Below are 19,810 nucleotides of genomic sequence, written 5' to 3'. Positions count from 1 at the left end.
ATCTCATAGTCTTGCCTTCATACTGATTCTTCCATCACTGGCTCACCAATCATCAAGTGAACGTATTATCTCTATTTATCAGAACAGACTCGGCGATGCTGCTGTAACAAACCCAAATACCCTCTGTTTAACATATAATGATTTATTCATTATTCATCAAGGTTTCTTATAGCTCTTAGTGACTCTCCGGGGCAATGTTTACCAAAAAGTGACCCAGGGATCCAGGCTGCTTCCTCTCTTTGGCTATATCATTTGGAATACCCTTCTTCTAGGTTGCCGAGGCAGAGGGAAGAGAGATTTCTGCCAGCTATTAAATGCTTTGGTTTAGAAGTGACACATAGCACTTCTGCTTAGAGCTCTTTGATCAGCCCTAGTCACAGGAAATGTGAGGGAGCACAAGGACATTTTGGTGAGCGGTAAATGTCTCTGCCATGTTACTGTAACAAAAGGCTTCTTTTTTGGAGAACATCTTCAAGAAGATTGAAGCCCATGTTTGACTCCACAGTCTCTGCTTCTCCACTGCACAGTGAAGCCTACAGTCTGTGCTTCTGTGCCATGGAGGATAAGGTAAAGGCAAACCCATATTCTTTAGTGAGGTATGAGGCAATTTGGGTGTGTTAACATGTAATTTCACCATATTACACATTCCTTAGGGGGCAGGGACCATATCTCATTCTTTTTTAAAAAAATCTCCCTAATGCCTTATAGGTATTAGGATACATACATAAATATATAAATTCAGCAAATATCTTATAGGTATTAGGATACATACATAAATATATAAATTCAGCAAATATTAATTGGACAAGACACATAGTCCCTGCCCTCATGACTACAATTAAAATATCCTAATAGAAGAATATTCAGAACCACTCAAAAAAAAAAAATATCCTAATAACATCTTCATTTTGTGTCTTGTCATTTGTAATGTAGTTTAACTATCATTATCTCATTTTAATTATGAATGTTATAAATTGAAAATGTAGGCCAATTAGCTTGGATTTCTCATTGTTAACTTTTCAGTTACTTTGTAGCTCAGGTATTTTGTAATTTACTTCTTCCTTTCACATTTCCCTCCTGTTTCATAGCTGGGTGAGAGGTATGCAGTTTGCAGCCAGCGAGGTGATATAATGCTATGCTTATATTATGCATGTACCCAAAGGTTGAATACCTCCTTTCTGATCACACAGATAAGATCTGCAGACTTTTAACAACTTTTCTGAGAACTATTTGCCCAAAGACAGTAGCGGGACAATATAAAATAATCACTTCACAGAAACTTAAGAAAGATAAGAATTCATTCATGCTTCTCCCTTCCTAACCACTATTAGCATTTTGTTGTATTTCCAGATCAGCTATTTTTAGATGGAAAAAAAAATGTGTTTAATAATCTGTTTCTTCTCCTGAAAAGTTATTTGGTATAAGAATATTAGAAAACTGTCATTTTGGATAGACAATTTCATTTAGTTAGTACTTTAGTGATTATACTTCATGCAACAGCTGTGAGGTGAAGGTTCAGAAGAAACCAGGGAATTTATTTGAGTGATGGTGGTAATTTACATTTTCTCCTTGATGGGTTGGGGAAGGAGTCTTAAGGAAAATTTAAGGAAGAAACAGAAAAGGGACATATGCTGTGGTCCTAAATATAAAACACGTAAACTGAATGTAAAAAATAATTACAGAACATAAGATTGGGGGGTAACTTATTTTTCTTCCTAAATAATTAAAGCAGATGCTAGTGTCTTTTTTTTAAGACCCTGATTTTCTTAATATTCACCACAGTAAATAGCTATAATTAGGATTCATCACACGTAATCAGTTTCCAAATTATTTCATGAATACATTATCTATTGCAATGAGCAACACCCGCCTTCTCCCCAAGTCAATCTTTAAGCCAGTTGAAGTTTCACAATGGTACTTGTAGCTCACAATGTCTGCATGTCCAGGGTACCCACGTTTGGCACTTTTTGATCCATTAAATGTTTTAGTCCCATATCTTTTGGACGTTTAAATCATTTTGATTTGGCATGTGCTCTGAAGGTAGTAGTATTCCAAGAGTCCTCTCACTGCATGTTAAGTGCTATTCTCTGACTCTCAGCCAGAGCTCGGATGTTGGCAGGGTTGATTGCTCAAATATAGTGATTTCAATTCCAACCTTTGCATACTAAAATTACATAGCCTAAACATGAAGCTTCCAGATTTTTCCTGTTAAAAACAGAGTAAAAACATAATTTAACATTGCTACAAGATAACTAAGACAATCTTTAAAATGGGAAGGAATTTGAAAATAAAATTGTTTAGGCTATCACAATAAATATTGAGGAAATTAATGTTGGTTTGTGAGGTTCAATAATAGTGGAGAAAACTAAAAAAAATTTATAGCTATTGTTGGGACATTTCACATTTTCTCCTTTACTTTATAAATGGAGCGAGTGTTTTATGTTGGATTCTTCCTAAAGCAGACTTGGAGTAAAGGATGTAAGTGGTTATTTGGGAGGTGATGCCAAGAAGTACAGGCAGGGGAGTGAAGTGAGACAGAGAAGGGAAGAAAGCTAACAGAGTCAGTTTCAAGCAGGTTGTTGCTCTGAGACCTAGGGCTCAACCTCCATGGAGAACTTAGAGACAAAGTGTAGAACACACCTCAGAGTTGTCCCACCCAAGGGGCAAGGGAGCTGGGGTATTATTCACTGACTCCTACTTTTGTGTGGCTGGCAGCTATTCCCAGGGATGTTAACTTCCTGTCACTTCCAGCCTACATCCAGCATGGATCATGAGAACACCCTCAGGTGGGGTTATAGATATTTGCAGGTTGCCAACCATGGCATATACCAGAATGTTGAATGCCAAGAGCCTATGAGTAGGGCACCTACAGTATGTGTTCAGGGAAAGTGACTAAGAACATGGATTTCGATCAAACAGACCTAGTGGAGTCCTGCTTCTCCCACTTACGTGTGAAATTGAATAAATTACCTAATCTAAACCTCAGTTTCTGTATTCAGTTTCTTTATTCTGACTATGCAAAGCTAAGAATATACAATCGTTAATTAGATGGGTTTCAATCTCATGAGGGTGCCCAATATGTGGACAATTAACTACCAGCAAATTGAAGTGAAAATCTGCTCTTTTTATAGCCTTGAAATTGGATAAATCTAACAGAAGCAGCTTCTAAAAATATAAACCTGATTTTATCTTTCTAAAAATTAGATGCTATTAGCTAGATCCCTCTCCTTTTCTGAAGCGTAGGCTTCCCCTTACCGTAGCCCCCCTGGGCCTCTATTTCTAACAACTTCATATCTTCCTATTCTGCTCCCAGATCTTCTGCTCTGCTTATCCATTACACAATCATTAAGTCAACTGATTATTTATTGTCAACCATGAACCTATTATGTAAGTGCTAGATCTATAATCATAAAAACGAAACAAACTTAGCTCCTGACTTTAAAAAGCCTATGATCTGTGGTGAGATACACATTAAATAAACAGTAGAAAATATACAGCAAAAATTGCAAGTGTCATGTAAGACTATTAGAGATTAAATGATAGATTAACATAGGAAACTGCATTTAGATTGAGGGGGGTCAGGAAAACTTCTCTAAAACAGTTACTTTCACGCTGAGAAGTAAAGGATAGGAGTAGGAGTTAGACATGCACTGGGGAAGGGAAGGGCATTCTAGACAAAGGGAACAATACATGAAATAGCCCAGAGGTAGGAAAAAAGAAGTGAAAAAAGTCTAATTGTGGCTAAAGTGTCGTGAGCCAGGGGAGGAGTGGAGAGAGGAAGCTGAGAGGCAGGCAGGGGCCATAACAAAGATCTGCAATGGGAAACACTGAGTATGAAAAAATGATGGTATCAGATTTGAGTTCCTTAAAAGAATATTTTGGCTACTGAGTGGAGAACGGATGGCAGGGGGCAAGATTAGAAGCCAGACCAATCAGGAGGCTCTTGCAGTAGTACAGGCGTGTGATTTCAGTGGGTTGAGAGAGCTACTAGAGGAAGCGGAAAGAATTGAGAGATATTTGGGAGGCAGAAAATCAGGACTTGGCAATGGACTGGAAGCTGAAGGGGAAGGAAGCTTGAGGTTTCTGGTTTTGGCATTGGGATGGATGCTAGCTGCATTTATTGATAAAAGGAACTCTGGAGGAGCAGCAGGTTTCAGGGAAAGATTAAGAAATATTGGTCTTTAGTTCAGAAAAGTGATACGGCCTGGAGATATAAATTTGGGAGTAGTTGGTAGTATACAGGTGATATTCAAAGCCTTAAGAGCAAGGAACACCATGTGGAGAAAGAGTGCAGAGTGAAAAGAGAGCCTGGCACCAAGCTCTAGAGAACATGAAGAGTAAGGGTAGAGAAAGAAGGCCACCACAAGGGAAAAAAAAAAAAAAAAAGGAGCAGCTCTGGAATCTGGAAAGAAAACCACATGGGTGTAGTGTCCAACAGGCAGGAGAAAAAAATTGTTTCAAAACATATACGTGTTCTATCACATAGAATGGTGCTGAGAAGTAGAGTAAGAAAAAGACCAAGAAGTGCACATTTGATTCAGCAAAAAGGCAGTCACTCGTCCCCTTAGTGAGTGCAGTTGGAAGAAGCGTTTTAGCAGCCAGCTATGCCCTATTCCAATCATGCCCTTCTCCCTGAACAAACATTTTTTTAAAATGCAGAAACCTCCTTCCTTTTGCTTTGAAACTTGTAGCACTCCTATTCCAAGGTGAGAAATTCCCCTTCATATAAAATTGATTCAGAACCTCTTTAATTTCCTTCCTCATCTTACTCTCCTATGACTACCTCATCTTCTGAGGAAGACGCATCTCAAGGGGAGATGAGTTGCTCTTTCTCACCATCATTTTTTTTTTTTTTAATTCTACTTTAGTTTTGGCTGTGTTGGGTCTTCATTGCTGCGTGAGGGCTTTCTCTAGTCGCGGCGAGCGGGGGCTACTCTTCATTGAGGTGCGCGGGCTTCTCACTGAGGGCTTCTCTTGTTGCTGAGCACAGGCTTAGTTGCTCCGCAGCATGTGGGATCTTCCCGGACCAGGGCTCGAACCCGTGTCCCCTGCACTGGCAGGTGGATTCTTAACCACTGCGCCACCAGGGAAGCCCCTCTCACCATCATTTACTTATAACTCCTACAATTCTGGAGGCAAGAAGTACAAAATCAATATCAGTAGGCCAAAATCAAAATGTTGGCAGGGCTGCACTCCTCTAGAGGAATGATGGGAGAATCTGTTCCTTGCTTTGTCTAGCTTCTGGTGGCTGGCTGCCAGCATTTTCTTGCTTGTGGCCACATGATGTCAATTTCTTTCTTTCTTTCTTTCTTTCTTTCTTTCTTTCTTTTTTTTGGGCTGCGCTGGGTCTTCATTGCTGCACACGGGCTTTCTGTAGTTGCGGTGAGCAGGGGCTACTCTTTGATGTGGTGCGTGGGCTTCTCATTGTGGTGGCTTCTCTTGTTGCGGAGCACAGGCTCTAGGCATGCGGGCTCCAGTAGTTGTGGCACGTGGGCTCAGTAGCTGTGGCTCGCGGGCTCTAGAGCGCAGGCTCAGAGCGGCATGTGGGAACTTCCCGGAGCAGGGCTCGAACCCGTGTCCCCTGCATTGGCAGGCAGATTCTTAACCACTGTGCCACCAGGGAAGTCCCTGATGTCTCAAGTTTTGACTTGATGGTCACACTGCCTTCTCTTTAAAATCTCCCTCTGTCTCCCTTTCATCAGGATACATAATTGCATTTAGGGTCCACACAATCGAGAATAATCTCCCCATCTCAAGATCCTTAATTATATCTAAAGAACCCTTTCCTTTTTTGTTTTGCCATAGAAGGAAACATTCACAGGTTCCAGGGATTAGGATGAAGATATCTTTCTGGTGGCCGTTTTTCAGCCTGCCACAATTATGTTCAAAATATGGACTTACAAAGACTGTACTCTCGGGGGCTTCCCTGGTGGCGCAGTGGTTGAGAGTCCGCCTGCCGATGCAGGGGACGCAGGTTCGTGCCCCGGTCCGCGAGGATCCCACATGCCGCGGAGCGGCTGGGCCTGTGAGCCACGGCCGCTGAGCCTGCGCGTCCGGAGCCTGTGCTCCGCAACGGGAGAGGCCACAACAGTGAGAGGCCCGCGTACCGCAAAAAAAAAAAAAAAAAAAAAAAAAAAAAATCAACTATGTTAAAAAAAAAATAAAAAAAAGACTGTACTGTCTTCTGCCTCCCCATAGTACCTGAAAATCAAAATGTTTTTAATTGTATTCAACTCATCTCTGAAACCGGCAACTTTTCTGTATTACTGTGAATAGCCCCACCAATCCCCAGGGGGCTTATGTATACAACTATGGAATTATCTTTAATATGCACTGTACTACTAATCAAGGTCTTACTAAGCCTTTACAAATATGCCTTCTAAGTCTTTCTTTCGACTTTCCTGCCTCTAGCCTGTCACTTTTCTAGACCATCTAAGAAAAGCTTTCAAGTCCATTTGACCATGCCACTTGTGTGCTCAAGGACTCAGTGGCTCCTTACTTTTTCAGCTGTTACTTCCTATAAGCAACAAGTCCTGAATTTAAAAATATTATAGTCCCTGAATCTTGCCATCTTTAAGGTCACCTCACAGTCCAAGATAGCTTCTGGAATTCCAGCTATTTCCTTTCTCCCTCCCTCTCCCTCTCTCTCTCTCTCAACAAAATGGGGCCATGTGACTAAGTTCCAGCCAGTGAGATAAAAAAGGGAAGTGTGCACAATTTCTAGGAAAGGTCTCTGGAAGGAAAGGGGTGAGAGCATTTTCTGCCCTTCTCTGCTTATATATATATATTTAATACATATAATAATATATAAATATATTTTAAAACTATAAATATGAATTTATTTATATGAAATATGAATTTATATGAAAAACTATAAATATGAATTTTTTCCAGGCACCAGGTAAAAGGAAACACAGATGCACAGAAATATATATATAACTTAATCACTTTGCTTTACACCAGAAACTAACATAATTTTGTAAATCAACTCTACGTCAGTAAAAAATAAATAGAGTTTTTACCCCCACATATAGTATCTCTCAGCAAGTAGTTACCTTACACTCAAGTCCTAATAAAGTCCCTCTTATTATGGGGAAATCTCTCAATTGCATTACTTTGAGCAAAAATGTATTCTTTGTGTGTTATGTGGCAGGGAGGTTGTACTGAAGAGAAGATAAGTGAGACTGAAATAATCTCAGTTGATCCCACGGTGTACACTTACAGGGATCCCTGATAGAAAGAGTAAAAAAAAAAAAAAAGGCGAAGGGGGAGCATAACTTCTCGTTCCTTAAGACTGGGCTGTATACAGTGACCTTCCTCCAGAGCACAGTACCCAAAGAGTAATTTTACAATGGAGAAACCTGAGAAACGCTGCTTCTGCCAGGTGATCAAGGTCAATCAACAGTCATAACTCACCATGATAGTAAGTAACCTTGATATGATCACTTTACTTCTGTGATCTTCCTCTGCAAAACCCATAATCCCAGTCTAATCATGAGAAAAACAGACTAATTCCAACAGAGGGAGATCTTCCAAAATACCTGACCAGTACTCCTCAAAACTGTTAAGTCATCAGAAACATCCGTTGCTGGATTGTCTTTTTCTTGTTGAGTTTTAAGATAGTATCATATTAAATTACATAATTATATAATAATTATAGTATAGATACTATCTGCAGAAGTAGTATGAAGGTTTTGAATTTTGATGAAATATCATTTATCCAACTTTCCTTTAGTTGCTAGAGTATTTTTTGTGCCATATTTAAGAAATCATCACCAAATTCAAGGTCATGTTTTCTTCTAAGGATTTTATAGTTTTAGCTCTTAAATTTGTCTGTCCTTTATGCCAGTACCACACTGTTTTGTGAATGTAACTTCGTGTAAGTTTTGGAATAAAGAAAGTATGAGTCTTCCAACTTTCTCTTCTTTTTCAAGATTGTTTTGGCCAGTCAGGGTCCCTTGCAGTTCCGTTATGAATTTAGGACTGACTTTCCCATTTCTGCAAAAAGGGCCATTGGGACTTTGAAAGGTATTGCACTGAATCTGCGGATTGCTTTGGGGAACATTGCCATTTTAACAACATTAAGTCTTCCAATACATGAATACAGGATCTCTTTCCATTTATTTAGGTCTCATTTAATTTCTTTCAGCAACATTTTTTACTCATGAGTGTACAAGTTTACACTGCCTTCGTTAAGTTAATTCCTAGGTCTTCCACTGTCTTAGGTGTTATTGTAAATGGACCTGCTTTCTTAGTTTCCTTTTTTGGATCGTTCATTGCTAGTATACAGAAATACAACTGATTTTTATGCTGATATTCTATCCTGAAACTTTGCGGTATTTATTGGCTCTAACCGATGTTTTGTGGATTCTTTAGGATTTTCTATATATAAGATCATCTGTGAATATGCCTTTTATTTCTTTTTCTTGCCTAATTACTATAGCCTGATTGCACTTTTAAGCAAAAAAATGAGAAAAAAAATTCTAGGTTTGCAATTTCAGCATGGTTTTGAAAGTCTACATAGGAATGTAGATATATTACTTCCCACGTCTGCAGACAGTATGTCATGAAAAGGACAGGAAGCAGATTAGTCTTTGTAGCTAAAGAATATACACATTTCAGCGTCAACAGCATTTTAAATTATGCACAGTAATAAAACAGATTTTTGCAACTGTTTTGCACTGAATTATTTTAAAATAATTAAGAAACAGAAACAACATTGAGAAGCAATTTTCACCTTTAAAATTTATTACAGAAGCTATAAATATAAAATAAAATCCTAGTTATAAAAAATGCATCTAGAATAAGTTATAATAAACTTCACTAAAAATGAGTACGTGTGTGTGTATGCGAATCCAGGAATATACAGGTACTTAAACGTTTTCAGTGACTTGCATTGCATCACGCATTACAAAAGACAGTATCTACTAATTAAGGTATCTGAGTTGAGTTTTAGAAGGCTTTAAATACAATATCCAGATAAAATGACAACAAAAGGCAGTTTAACTCAGAAACTGTATTAGAATCCAGAATCTCTCATATGAGATCATTATCCCCTATTCCCCTCAAAAGAAGTTTCTAACAGAAGCTATTTCACAAACTAATAGTAGAATGTCTCCTAAAAAGGAAAAACACGGGCAGAGGGGGAAGGGAGTGAATATGCATGGCAGTGAATGTTTTTATTTCTTTAAGAAAGAAATGTATTTTTGGTATCATTAATACAAAATTTATAATATTTACATAATTGTATATAAAAGGTATCTATAGAATACAACCTAAACACATTTAGGATATAAATAGTTTTCAAATATAAAAATTTCGTGCTATTAAAAAGATGTTTAACAAAGTAGTCATTAATACATTTGTTGTATATATCATAAAAGTAAACCGAAAAATATTTAAAATTTTTATTAATCCAAATGAGAATTATAAAAAATGTTTATCTAAAAAGCATTAATTTTGACCTTCAAGTACAGAATTGTGGTGCAGCTAGAAGTTGTTCAAGGGCCCTCCTGCAAATCACTACTCGAACACTAGCTTTTAAGTGAACAGGCGAGGACGCTAAAGGCAGATGGGAGATGGGCATTGAAGAAAACAAAGATGACAAAGGATGGCAAAGAGACAATGGTTAAATAAGTTTCTAGTCTGACACAATAAACTATTTTTAGGAAGGATAAAATTAAAAGTGCTTAAAACAAAAGAATGTCAATGTCACTAATTACTCTTTTTTTTTTAAAGGAACAGACTGCCCTTAAATATAATAGTGTTTATTTATTTTTACTTGTTGACAGTTTGCTTTATTTATTTATTTATGGCTGTGTTGGGTCTTCGTTCCTGTGTGAGGGCTTTCTCTAGTTGTGGCAAATGGGGGCCACTCTTCATCACGGTGCGCGGGCCTCTCACTATCACCGCCTCTCTTATTGCGGAGCACAGGCTCCAGACGCACAGGCTCAGTAATTGTGGCTCACGGGCCCAGTTGCTCTGCGGCATATGGGATCTTCCCAGACCAGGGCTCGAACCCGTGTCCCCTGCATTGGCAGGCAGATTCTCAACCACTGCGCCACCAGGGAAGCCCACTAATTACTCTTAAGTGCCATAAACATTAGTTATCAAAATAACTTTATTAAGAGTTGGCCACACTTTAACTACTGATAAGCACAGGAATACTATACTACAGTGACTCAATGAAAATTCCAATATTTATCAGTTATCTCTGTAATTTATCTTACACATGTACATAAATACCAGAAAAGTTTAAATATTTTTATTTACTATTTTAATCTTTTCCTTAAAGATACAGGATTTCATCTTGCATCAGTTATGTCAGCATGACAAAGGTGAATTAAATAGGAACGGAATATAAAGAATATTTGGTACCATAACCTCATGATCTGGAACAACTGTAGTTTTCTATTTCTTGCTCCATTTTCTAGATAAAGGGTAGGAAGGAAAAATAGTAAGTTTCAATATGGAAAAAATCAAAGAAACATGACTCCATTGCTGGGGGTTTTTTTTCGCAGTAAACAACCTTAAGGATATTATTATCCATGTATATATCTGATAGTGAAACAGAAACTTTGTCCAGTGTTTATGACTATCACATAGACTGGTATCACTGATGGGACTTCATTATTTAAACCTCTTTGAAGTAAGTCTGAGATGCTTTCATCTTACATTAAATTCATACAGTTATTAATCAAGGCACTGGTGTACATATAGATATTAATACTTTATATTTTGTAGGTATTACTGTTACATATATATTATTCTGTGTAGGTACCATAGTATACTTTATTAGATATAATAAATACTATATATATTACATGCTAATAGGTATATAGTAGATACCAGTTATATATAATATAAAATACTATATAGGTATCAGCCAAACTCTATTTTTAAACATTAGTACTTGAATGCCCACTGTAAAGCAGGATTAAGTAAAGACAAATAGGTCTATGTTAAGTCTGCCTTAAAAAGGAACTATATATCTTCATCAATATACACACAAAATAGATTTTTCATAGTTTACAGATACTACAGTGTTCCATTGCTTATTAAAGAAACACAAACTAATTTAAGTGCTAGATTTAAAAAAGCACAGAACACAGTTATACCTAGAAATAATCCATAATCCACACATTAAAAAATGGTATTTAAAAATTTTTATAATGTGTTAACTTATATATATTAGTTTACCTGAATAAGTGTTGTTTTGTCATAATCCCTGCGATGCTGATAAATACACTGGCTGATTACAGCATACAAATTTTCCAACTGAGAAATATTGTATTCTTGACTTTTTCTAACAACAGTCTTCAAAAGATTCTAAAAGAAAACGTAAGTGTTACATATGTGAGAGAAATTCCCTGAGATATTTTAATTTTGAAGATGTGGGGGCATTTTTAGAATATAAGCCAGAGAGAAGGCAGGCCAAGTCATCTAATGAGACACTGCAGCCTCTGATAATGACTCTGACATTCAGCTGTAAGTTAATGTTATCAACATTCTATGACTCTGGCCTCTCATCCTAAAAACTACAGCTGAGGAGGTTGCCAATTTCAATTCTAGCCATACATCACTAGAGACAAATTTAAAAATAATCTCAAATTAGACTAACAGGAAAAAAGGCAACATTTTTGCAGACTATTTTATGGCACTATGAGTACATTATAATCAATTCTGTTATGTGAAATAAAAAGAGACAGTACATAAATGACCTCACCACGTCAGGGTTCTTTTCTTACAAAAAGGAATTTCCATCCACTCAGTGTTTTTTTGTCATGACTGAAATGGACTTACTATTGATAAATTTCTGTGATTCTTCAAGTCTGGTCTTACCTTGATATTCCATTACCTCATAGTTAACCACGGTTGCATGTTTTTGTTAAGTAAAAACCAACTAAAATGGCCATATGTAATGGTCATAAAAACAATGTATGGGATCAGTGACATAGATAAGTATGTTAAAAACAATAATATCAACATACTAGCCATCTCCAACCACTGCCTTTATGAAAGTTATTCTATACCAAGTTTATCCTTTCATAAGATCATTATTTATTACATGCCAAATTTATGCAATGTACTATTACAACCCCTCTTTTGGTGGGTTATGTTTCTAACCTGCACAATGAAAGCATTATGATTTCAATTTACATACTTTTAATTGCTTATGGTCCACAACAAGTGAGGGTGTAGGCTGAGAAAGAATTGCCAAAGCCTTTTCAACACTGATGAGCTGCTGTTGCTCTACTTGGGAACGTCTAGCTCGAGTCATTCGCAGAACACACATTTCTAGAATGAAAAAATAAATAACTATTATTTGTTTCATAGACATTTTATAATACCTAAAATAAATATTAGGCAGATTAAATAGCAGGACATATTTACTTAGACACAAACCCCTGTTCTGGTTTATTGACTCTGCTGTAAGATTAAGATGCTGCCATTTACACACTCAGAAATTAAGGACAGGGAATTCCCTGGTGGTCCAAGTGGTTAGGAGTCTGAGCTTCCACTGCAGGGGGCACAGGTTCAATCCCTGGTCGGGGAACTAAGAACCTGCATGCCGCACAGCGCGGCCAAAAAAAAAAAAAAAAATTAAGGACATTTCAGAAATATTTTCTCAAATAAGAGTATTTCAAGGGATCCTCAACAGATTAGACTGTCTCCTACTTAGGCATAAAACTCAGAATTTAAGAGCTGGAAGGGGCTTCAGTAATCTCGAATAGGAGTTGCAAACTACTATGCATAGGCTAAATATGGATTTAATTAATCCATAATTAAAGTCTTCTTAGAACACAACCATGCCCATTTTACATATGTGTGTCAATGTGGCTTTTCTAGCAGGGTTGAATAGTTGTGACTATCTGGTCCTTTACAGATAAAGTTTGCCTATCCCTGATCTAGAACAATCTATTCACTGAGAGATGAGAAAAATGAGGCCAAAGAAAGGTGAAGACTTTTCTATGGTCAACATACCTAACTGTTCTAAGAGCCAGGACAAGAACCCAAATCTCCTGACATGGAAACAGGTACCTGTCTCACTAAATAGTGTCCTTTTAAAAAAGATAATGATAAAAGAAAAAATAAACTTCGAACCTAAACAAAACATACTAAATTATACAGCCAGAGGATTAACATTTAAAATAGACCATTCTAAGATTACTCAAACACACGAGAACTCATTTTAAGGGAGTCCTTGGAAAAGATTTATCTACAGCATATAAGCCACTGAAGAAAACCAGTCTCATTAACTTAGTCAATACTTGTTTTTGACCAAAATAAATTTTTGACCCTGTTACCCTTTTTTTGCTTTGTAAGACTAAATAATGTTTGGCTTTTCCAAAAACCAAACAAATCTAATGCCAAAGGTCCAAAAAGATGCAGACAGGAAACAATTCTACATGAAAGACTTTGGGAGCAGGATCATTAGAATAAATATAAATAACCTTGGGCTAAACCTACAGTAGGAATAGAGGAATGATGGGGGTGGGTAACAGTTGTTCTACATCACTCAGCAAGAAATCGCAGGATAAGAAACTGCTTATCTTGCTTAAAAATGAGAGGGTATCCTGCCAGCTTTTAAAAATTGTATAGCCAAGCACTTTGCTACATGCTTTAGATGAATTACTTTATTCAATCCTCAGAATATCTTATTACCCAGCAACTATCTACCCCAATTTTGCAAATGAGAAAACTGACGCTGATGGGTCAAGAATCTTGACCGAGGTCACAAGCTACTAAGCAGTAAACTACTGTTTGATGCTGTAGTGTGCTTTTAACAACAGTGATTTACTAGCTCAATAGTTATTAAAGATAATGCTATTTTCCCTAATTAACTCCTGTACTCTGAAAGACAAGGAAAAAGGAGTAAACTGAGATGGTAATTAACTATTTAAGAACTTTGAATGAAACATCTTTTAAACTTAGTAAGTTGCTTGACTGAGACTTACCTTTTGCTTCATTTTCATCAGAAGTATCTGCTATCTCAGAGCCAGAAGCATCTCCATTGCAAGTGATCTTATCTTTCCTCAATTCTGTACATGCTATAGTCTTTCCAGATTCTTCAACTTGATTTTCAAAACAAGTACTTGAATAATTATTTCCCAATTCCATTTCACTTTCAGAGGCATTTTGCTGCTTTTCGTTTTCCTCTATTGAAGACTCCCCTATGTCTCCAGCCGCATTGTGGTCTACGCTTGTGTCTTGATTTTCCTCTGTATCATTCTCAATTTTGTCATCTACGACATTTTGGCCATCATCTTTTGCCCGTGATATCCTCCTTCGTTTTGTTATGGTGCCTAAGTACCACTTCGACTTTCTGCGGATTTTTCTCTTCAACGGAGCTTCAAATAATTTAAAGAAAAAGGGTAAGAGAACATTCAACAATTTTTTAAAGTCTAAGTAAGTGGGAGAAAAAAATACCTCCTGCGATATTAAGGGGAGAATCTGAGATATCACCATAGTACTGTATGGTTGGAATACACAAACAAAAGTAGAGAGTTCTGTGAGAAGGTAGAAAGTGGTCAATGACCTGTCATTCTAAGGAATTTGGATTTTATCTTGAATAATTTTTAAAAAAATCAAATAACTTTGAGGAGGGCAATGACATGAATTGTCTGATGCATATTTTACAAAGGTCGCTTTGGCAGTAGTATAAGGAATGAACTGAAGGAAGGGTGAGACTAAAAATAGCTTACACTTCCTGAGTGCTTACCGTATAGTAGGAACTCTTCTAAGGCCTTTATATGTACTAACTCACTGACATTCCACTTTAACCTGATCAGGTTTGCTACCATTATCGACATCATTTTACAGATGAAGAAACTACAGTATACAGAGATTCAACATTCTGCCTAGACTAGATGTAGTGTAACCACACTGCAACCTTATGTTTGGGAGACTCATCCATACTGTTGTATGTACTTGAAGTTTAATAATTTTCACTTTTGTACAATAATCTGTGTTTTTCCATATTCTGCTGTTGATCTGCATTGGGTTGCTCCCATTGAATACTGCCTCTATGAACATTCTGTTTAAAAGCATTGAGGAATTATGGCACCAAAATCTGGGAAAACAAATGAATAGCTGAGAGGCTAAGAAGCTGAGGACAGTCTGAAATTCACGGAGCTTAAAGGGCAAAAACTGGAATTAAGAGCTTGCCAAAGAAGAGAGGCCTCAGGAACCCCACAGGATTTGGGTTGGTACTCCATGGAATTATACTCTAAGAAGAAAGAGGAACAGGAAACAGACTAGGATTTATAGGAAATAAAAGTCAGTTTCAAATCAAGTCATACCACAATTAGATTGTGACCTGAGAGGTGACAGGTAAACTGGGATTGCAAGTGGTACTTTATTGCAAGCCTGGATTTATTTCAAGAATGAAAAGTTGTCTTACTGTTAATGAAATCAACATAATTCGCTGCATCAATATAGACAAAGGAAACTGATGGAAAAAGTAAACAGCATTAGAGGAGAATAAAGGCTATAGTTTCGTAAGTAAAAATTACGTAAGTGCACTTACCAGGAGTGCTGCAAGCCACAGGAGTACTGGGGGTCTTCAGCTTTTCATTTTTCTCTGGATCTGGTCTTCTTTCACCAGCAGGAGTGGAATTTTGCTTTGGCATTACATGGTAGTAAGATGGAGCATATTTGGAAGAGCTACAACCTTATAAACAGACATGTGGAATATCAAATCAAATTTCCAGATTTGAAAATTACATGAACAATTAATTAAAAGGACTCAATACATCTAAAGCATCTTTTTCTGATATCCAATCATTTTCCTACCTCTCTTCTTCCTAGATTCCTGAATTTCTTCACAAAGCCGCTCAAAGTCTTCATCAAGTTCTTCTTTAATTATTGCATAGGCAGTATCTCTTAAAGCACAGGCTCTATGTCTAATAAGACGATCTATGGAATGAATAAAGAATTTTAAAATGTTTTCCTTTTGCTAATGTAACAAAAATTAACACCATATATTGGGCTAAGATTATAGCTGTTACAATTCCTTTTTTACTTCTACCATGAATAGTAAAAGTTACTGGAATTGTGTTATTTCTGTTTTTGATGTTAATCTAATGTTCTGGACATCTGATTCAACATGGCAGACTCAACCTAATTTCATGGCCCTGTCCTATCCAGATCCCTTTGAAATACCAGAGAAATTATAAGAATCAGTAGCAAAACTAAACAACATAATGACACAAAAACAGCAAGGAAGGCTATCAGTGTCATGAGTGAACCAGGGATGTAAAACAATTTTGGAAGAGATATAGAGGATGTTATTACATTGACAGAGAAACTAAACAAAGACAATGAAACAGCAACTCTACATAGGAAACACCAGAAAAAAATCCAAAACTGAGCCTAAGCACTGTTAACTGGAAAATGCCTTGAGGCAACAGGCAGATAATAAGTGAATGTAAATTTGCTTGAACTGCTGGATCAGTCCCCCTCACAGGGCAGTAGGCTGCAAAATTCACACAATATTCAGTTTATAGGTGACAGGAACAGCTATAATAACAGAAGGGATGTTGCTGGGGGCTTTTAACATGGCCTGAAGAAAGGCCAGGCGACGTTCATTGGTTCCTGGAGTGTGGCAGCATCGGCAAAACCTTGGAATCTGTCAGAATGCACATCACTCTCAGGCCCTGCATCTACAGAATCAGAAATTGTGGAGGTGAGGCCCAGCAAGCTGCATCTTAACATGTCCTGTAGGAGATGCTGATGGTAGCTAAAGTGTGAACACCACTGCTCTAAAGTAATTTTAGGTTGTCACAGTGGACGAAAAGGGAAGCAGCGGCAGTATGACTGCAATGAAACAGAAAAAGCCCTCTTCCTCCAGGATAAATGCTTCCTTCTTTCTACAGTTAAGGGGTATTCCCAACATGGGAGGCTGTTTCCCACTGCTTACCTCCAGAACTCTGAACTACAGGATAAAGTCTAGGGAAGGTGTGGGCAGAAGACTGGCAAGGGAAGAACAGTGAGCTTTTAAATTGTTGAGGAAACGCTTAGTGGTGGAAATCAATCTAATTCATAAGGACTACAAATTTAAAAACAGAATGCCAATGTACTGGAGGAGAGAGCCAATGCAGGAAATAGAACTATTAAAAAAAATTATCCACTAAGACAGTTAAGGGCATAGCATCCATAAAGCAAGAATAGGAAGCTAGGAAAAAGCACCTGAGAAAATATTTTTTGGAAATGAACACGTTTATAACAAACATATAGATATTTGAATATATCATTATAAATATGAACAAATATATCACTTAAAAATCCCTTACTTTATACATTTTATTTAACGGACTGGGTATGTGAGGTAGAACGTGAATGCATTCTACGCATAGAAAAGATCTGGAAAGATATCCCCAAACTTAACAGTGTCCACCCTCGGAGGAAGGAAATGGGTGACTTAGTTTTTTAAGTATTACTGTTAGCAAGAATTATGCTGTATTACTTTTGTAATAAAATTTATAATGGTCTTAACTAAGAAAATCCTTTCAAACTTATTTTATTACAGAGAGCTTTAATTTTTCTACTTTGAGAAAGAACATTGATAAACAAAGGAAACAAGCTAAGTTGTTATGCAATTTTGTATTTCATTAGAGGCTATATCATATAATTGTTTTGGAGTGAAAGAAACCTGCATTTGAATTCTGCCTCTGCCACTTCCTGATAGTATGACCTTGAGTAAGTTTTTTAACCTCTCTAAACTTCCATTTTTCTCATCTGTAAAATGAGGATATTGTTGTTGAGGACTGAATGGCACTGTGAATATGAAATGTTTATAATATAGCACCTAGTATGAAATCACCCACCACTAAGCATTAGCAGCCCCCATTCCACCCTCTGAGGAAGAAAAACAAAACCAGTAATGCTCACCTCCAGGATCTCTATCTGGATTGTATTCTAAAGCATTACTACAGATTAGATCGATATCACTCAAATAGTCTTTCACAGTCAGATACTTGTGGAGATCAATTTTACTGATTACAGATGAAAGGTCCATTGGTTGCTTTATTACAGTGACATAATCAGGAACCTAAAATTCAAGCAAATGACCAAATCACTAAATTAACTCTGAACGTAAAAAATTTGAGTCAAGTTTTTCTACCAGGCAAAATAAAGGAGAGAGAATAAATACATAAGATATAATGAAAATATATTAATACAAAACTGTGACTCTATTTAAGGCGAGTTTTGTTTTGTATTCATTCTTATTCTTGGTCACCTATATCTCCAGTAACATTCTAAACCTCTTTCCTCATCCAAATGCCACCCACCCTTCAATGTCAACTTAGGACCTCATTCTTAACTGTGTAGGTCACAGTAATATCATGTAGTGTTAAGACATTCTCAAATTACTTCTACAACATTTGAGTTGGGCAAAGTTAATTGTCTATGCTCTGCAGGAAAGGAAAATGCTTTACATAGCTCTTGAAGCCTCTGTGTGCTTAGGATACTACTTGGTATGTTTCCAAATACAGAAAACAAGATCACAGTATACAGAGGGAACCATATAAACTAGTCAAATAGTCTCTAATTCTGAAACATTTTGATCCAAAGATTAAATTAATACCTCATCAGGGTCAACAGGTTTAGTAAATATTCTGAATCGCTTGTCAATAGCAAGCCTATGTGTAACATTTCTTAAAAAAATCCTTAGTTCTCTAAATGTATCTTCTTCTTGTTCTTCTAGTCGTTTCACTTCTTCTGCTGTCAATGGTCTTGGTTCAGGTGGTGGTGCTACAGGGAGTACCTCCAAGGCCTGCAAAACTTTACATGAATGGAAGATTTTAGTTACCACTCTCCCACCGTATCAAGGGTAATAAACAATTCAGTACACAAAGTAGACAAGCTCTCAGGGATTATCCTCCTTGTATTTGCCAGGAATCAGAGGATTTGGAATACTAAACAGCTATCATAATCTCGACCTCTACAACACCCCCAGCAATAATCGCTAACTTGTAATTTGGAGTGCTAATTCCTAAATCATTACCATTTTAAGATCATTTAAGAGGCTATTAAAATTTTGAAAATGCATATTTCCAAGACAAGAATATTCTAATTTTTTAAAAAGTCATTTTTACTAGTTAACTTTTAAACTAACAAAAAATTGTGGTACGTTTCAAATATAACAAAAATTTAATTTTGTTTAAACAGATATGCACTAATAAGTAATAAGGATAAAAAAGGGAATATGAGAGTGCTGCCCCAATAAGTTGGCAATCAATTAAGGGAGTAAGAGACATAATTATAACATCACTGTAATATCATAGTAGTAGTATGAAAAAAGTACAGTGCATCATAAAGGTAATAAATTAATTTTGTCTAGATGTTAGGGAAGAAATAATAAGATATACTGGAAAGAAGTATGAATGAAATTATGAAAAGACACAATATGCTGTATATGGTTTAAAGATAGAGTGCTTTGGAAGGAAAAAGGTGGGGGAGAGAAAAGTGCCAAAGGTGCGCTTGGAAAGACAGATTGGGGCTATGCTATGAATTCTAGCCCCAATTCCACATAGATTAGGGCTACACTATGAAAGGCCTTGTATGCTTCAAGAACTTGAGTCTAGGGACTTCCCTGGTGGCCCACTGGGTAAGACTCTGAGCTCCCAATGCAGGGGGCTGGGGTTCAATCTCTGGGAACTAGATCCCGCATGCATACAGCAACTAAGAGTCTGCATGCTGCAACTAAGACCTGACGTAGCCTAAATAAACAAACAAACAAATAAATAAGTAAGAACTTTAGTCTATTTTAATGGGAAACATAGGGATTTTAAGAGGTAAGTAAGAG

The 19,810-nt window shown here is 36.9% G+C and overlaps 1 protein-coding gene across 2 annotated transcripts in view; it reads right to left on the bottom strand.

Annotated features, from left to right (window-relative positions):
• Positions 1–10,249: 10,249 nt before the first annotated feature.
• ATAD2 (ATPase family AAA domain containing 2) overlaps positions 10,250–19,810 on the bottom strand; it is a 70,260-nt gene continuing 60,699 nt past the window's right edge. For both annotated transcript variants that reach the window (XM_067711352.1, XM_067711353.1), the window contains exons 20-27: positions 18,590–18,786; positions 17,893–18,052; positions 15,796–15,918; positions 15,530–15,673; positions 13,959–14,351; positions 12,164–12,297; positions 11,200–11,328; positions 10,250–10,429 (exon numbers count right to left, since the gene is read on the bottom strand). In XM_067711352.1, the coding sequence (XP_067567453.1) occupies positions 10,385–10,429; positions 11,200–11,328; positions 12,164–12,297; positions 13,959–14,351; positions 15,530–15,673; positions 15,796–15,918; positions 17,893–18,052; positions 18,590–18,786 (1,325 nt within the window). In that variant the 3' untranslated portion in view covers positions 10,250–10,384. The remainder of the gene's footprint in view (positions 10,430–11,199; positions 11,329–12,163; positions 12,298–13,958; positions 14,352–15,529; positions 15,674–15,795; positions 15,919–17,892; positions 18,053–18,589; positions 18,787–19,810) is intronic.

Source organism: Pseudorca crassidens, chromosome 17, assembly GCF_039906515.1.
Source record: "Pseudorca crassidens isolate mPseCra1 chromosome 17, mPseCra1.hap1, whole genome shotgun sequence".
NCBI classification, from domain to species: Eukaryota; Metazoa; Chordata; class Mammalia; order Artiodactyla; family Delphinidae; genus Pseudorca; species Pseudorca crassidens.
This window is presented reverse-complemented; position numbering and strand designations above follow the sequence as displayed.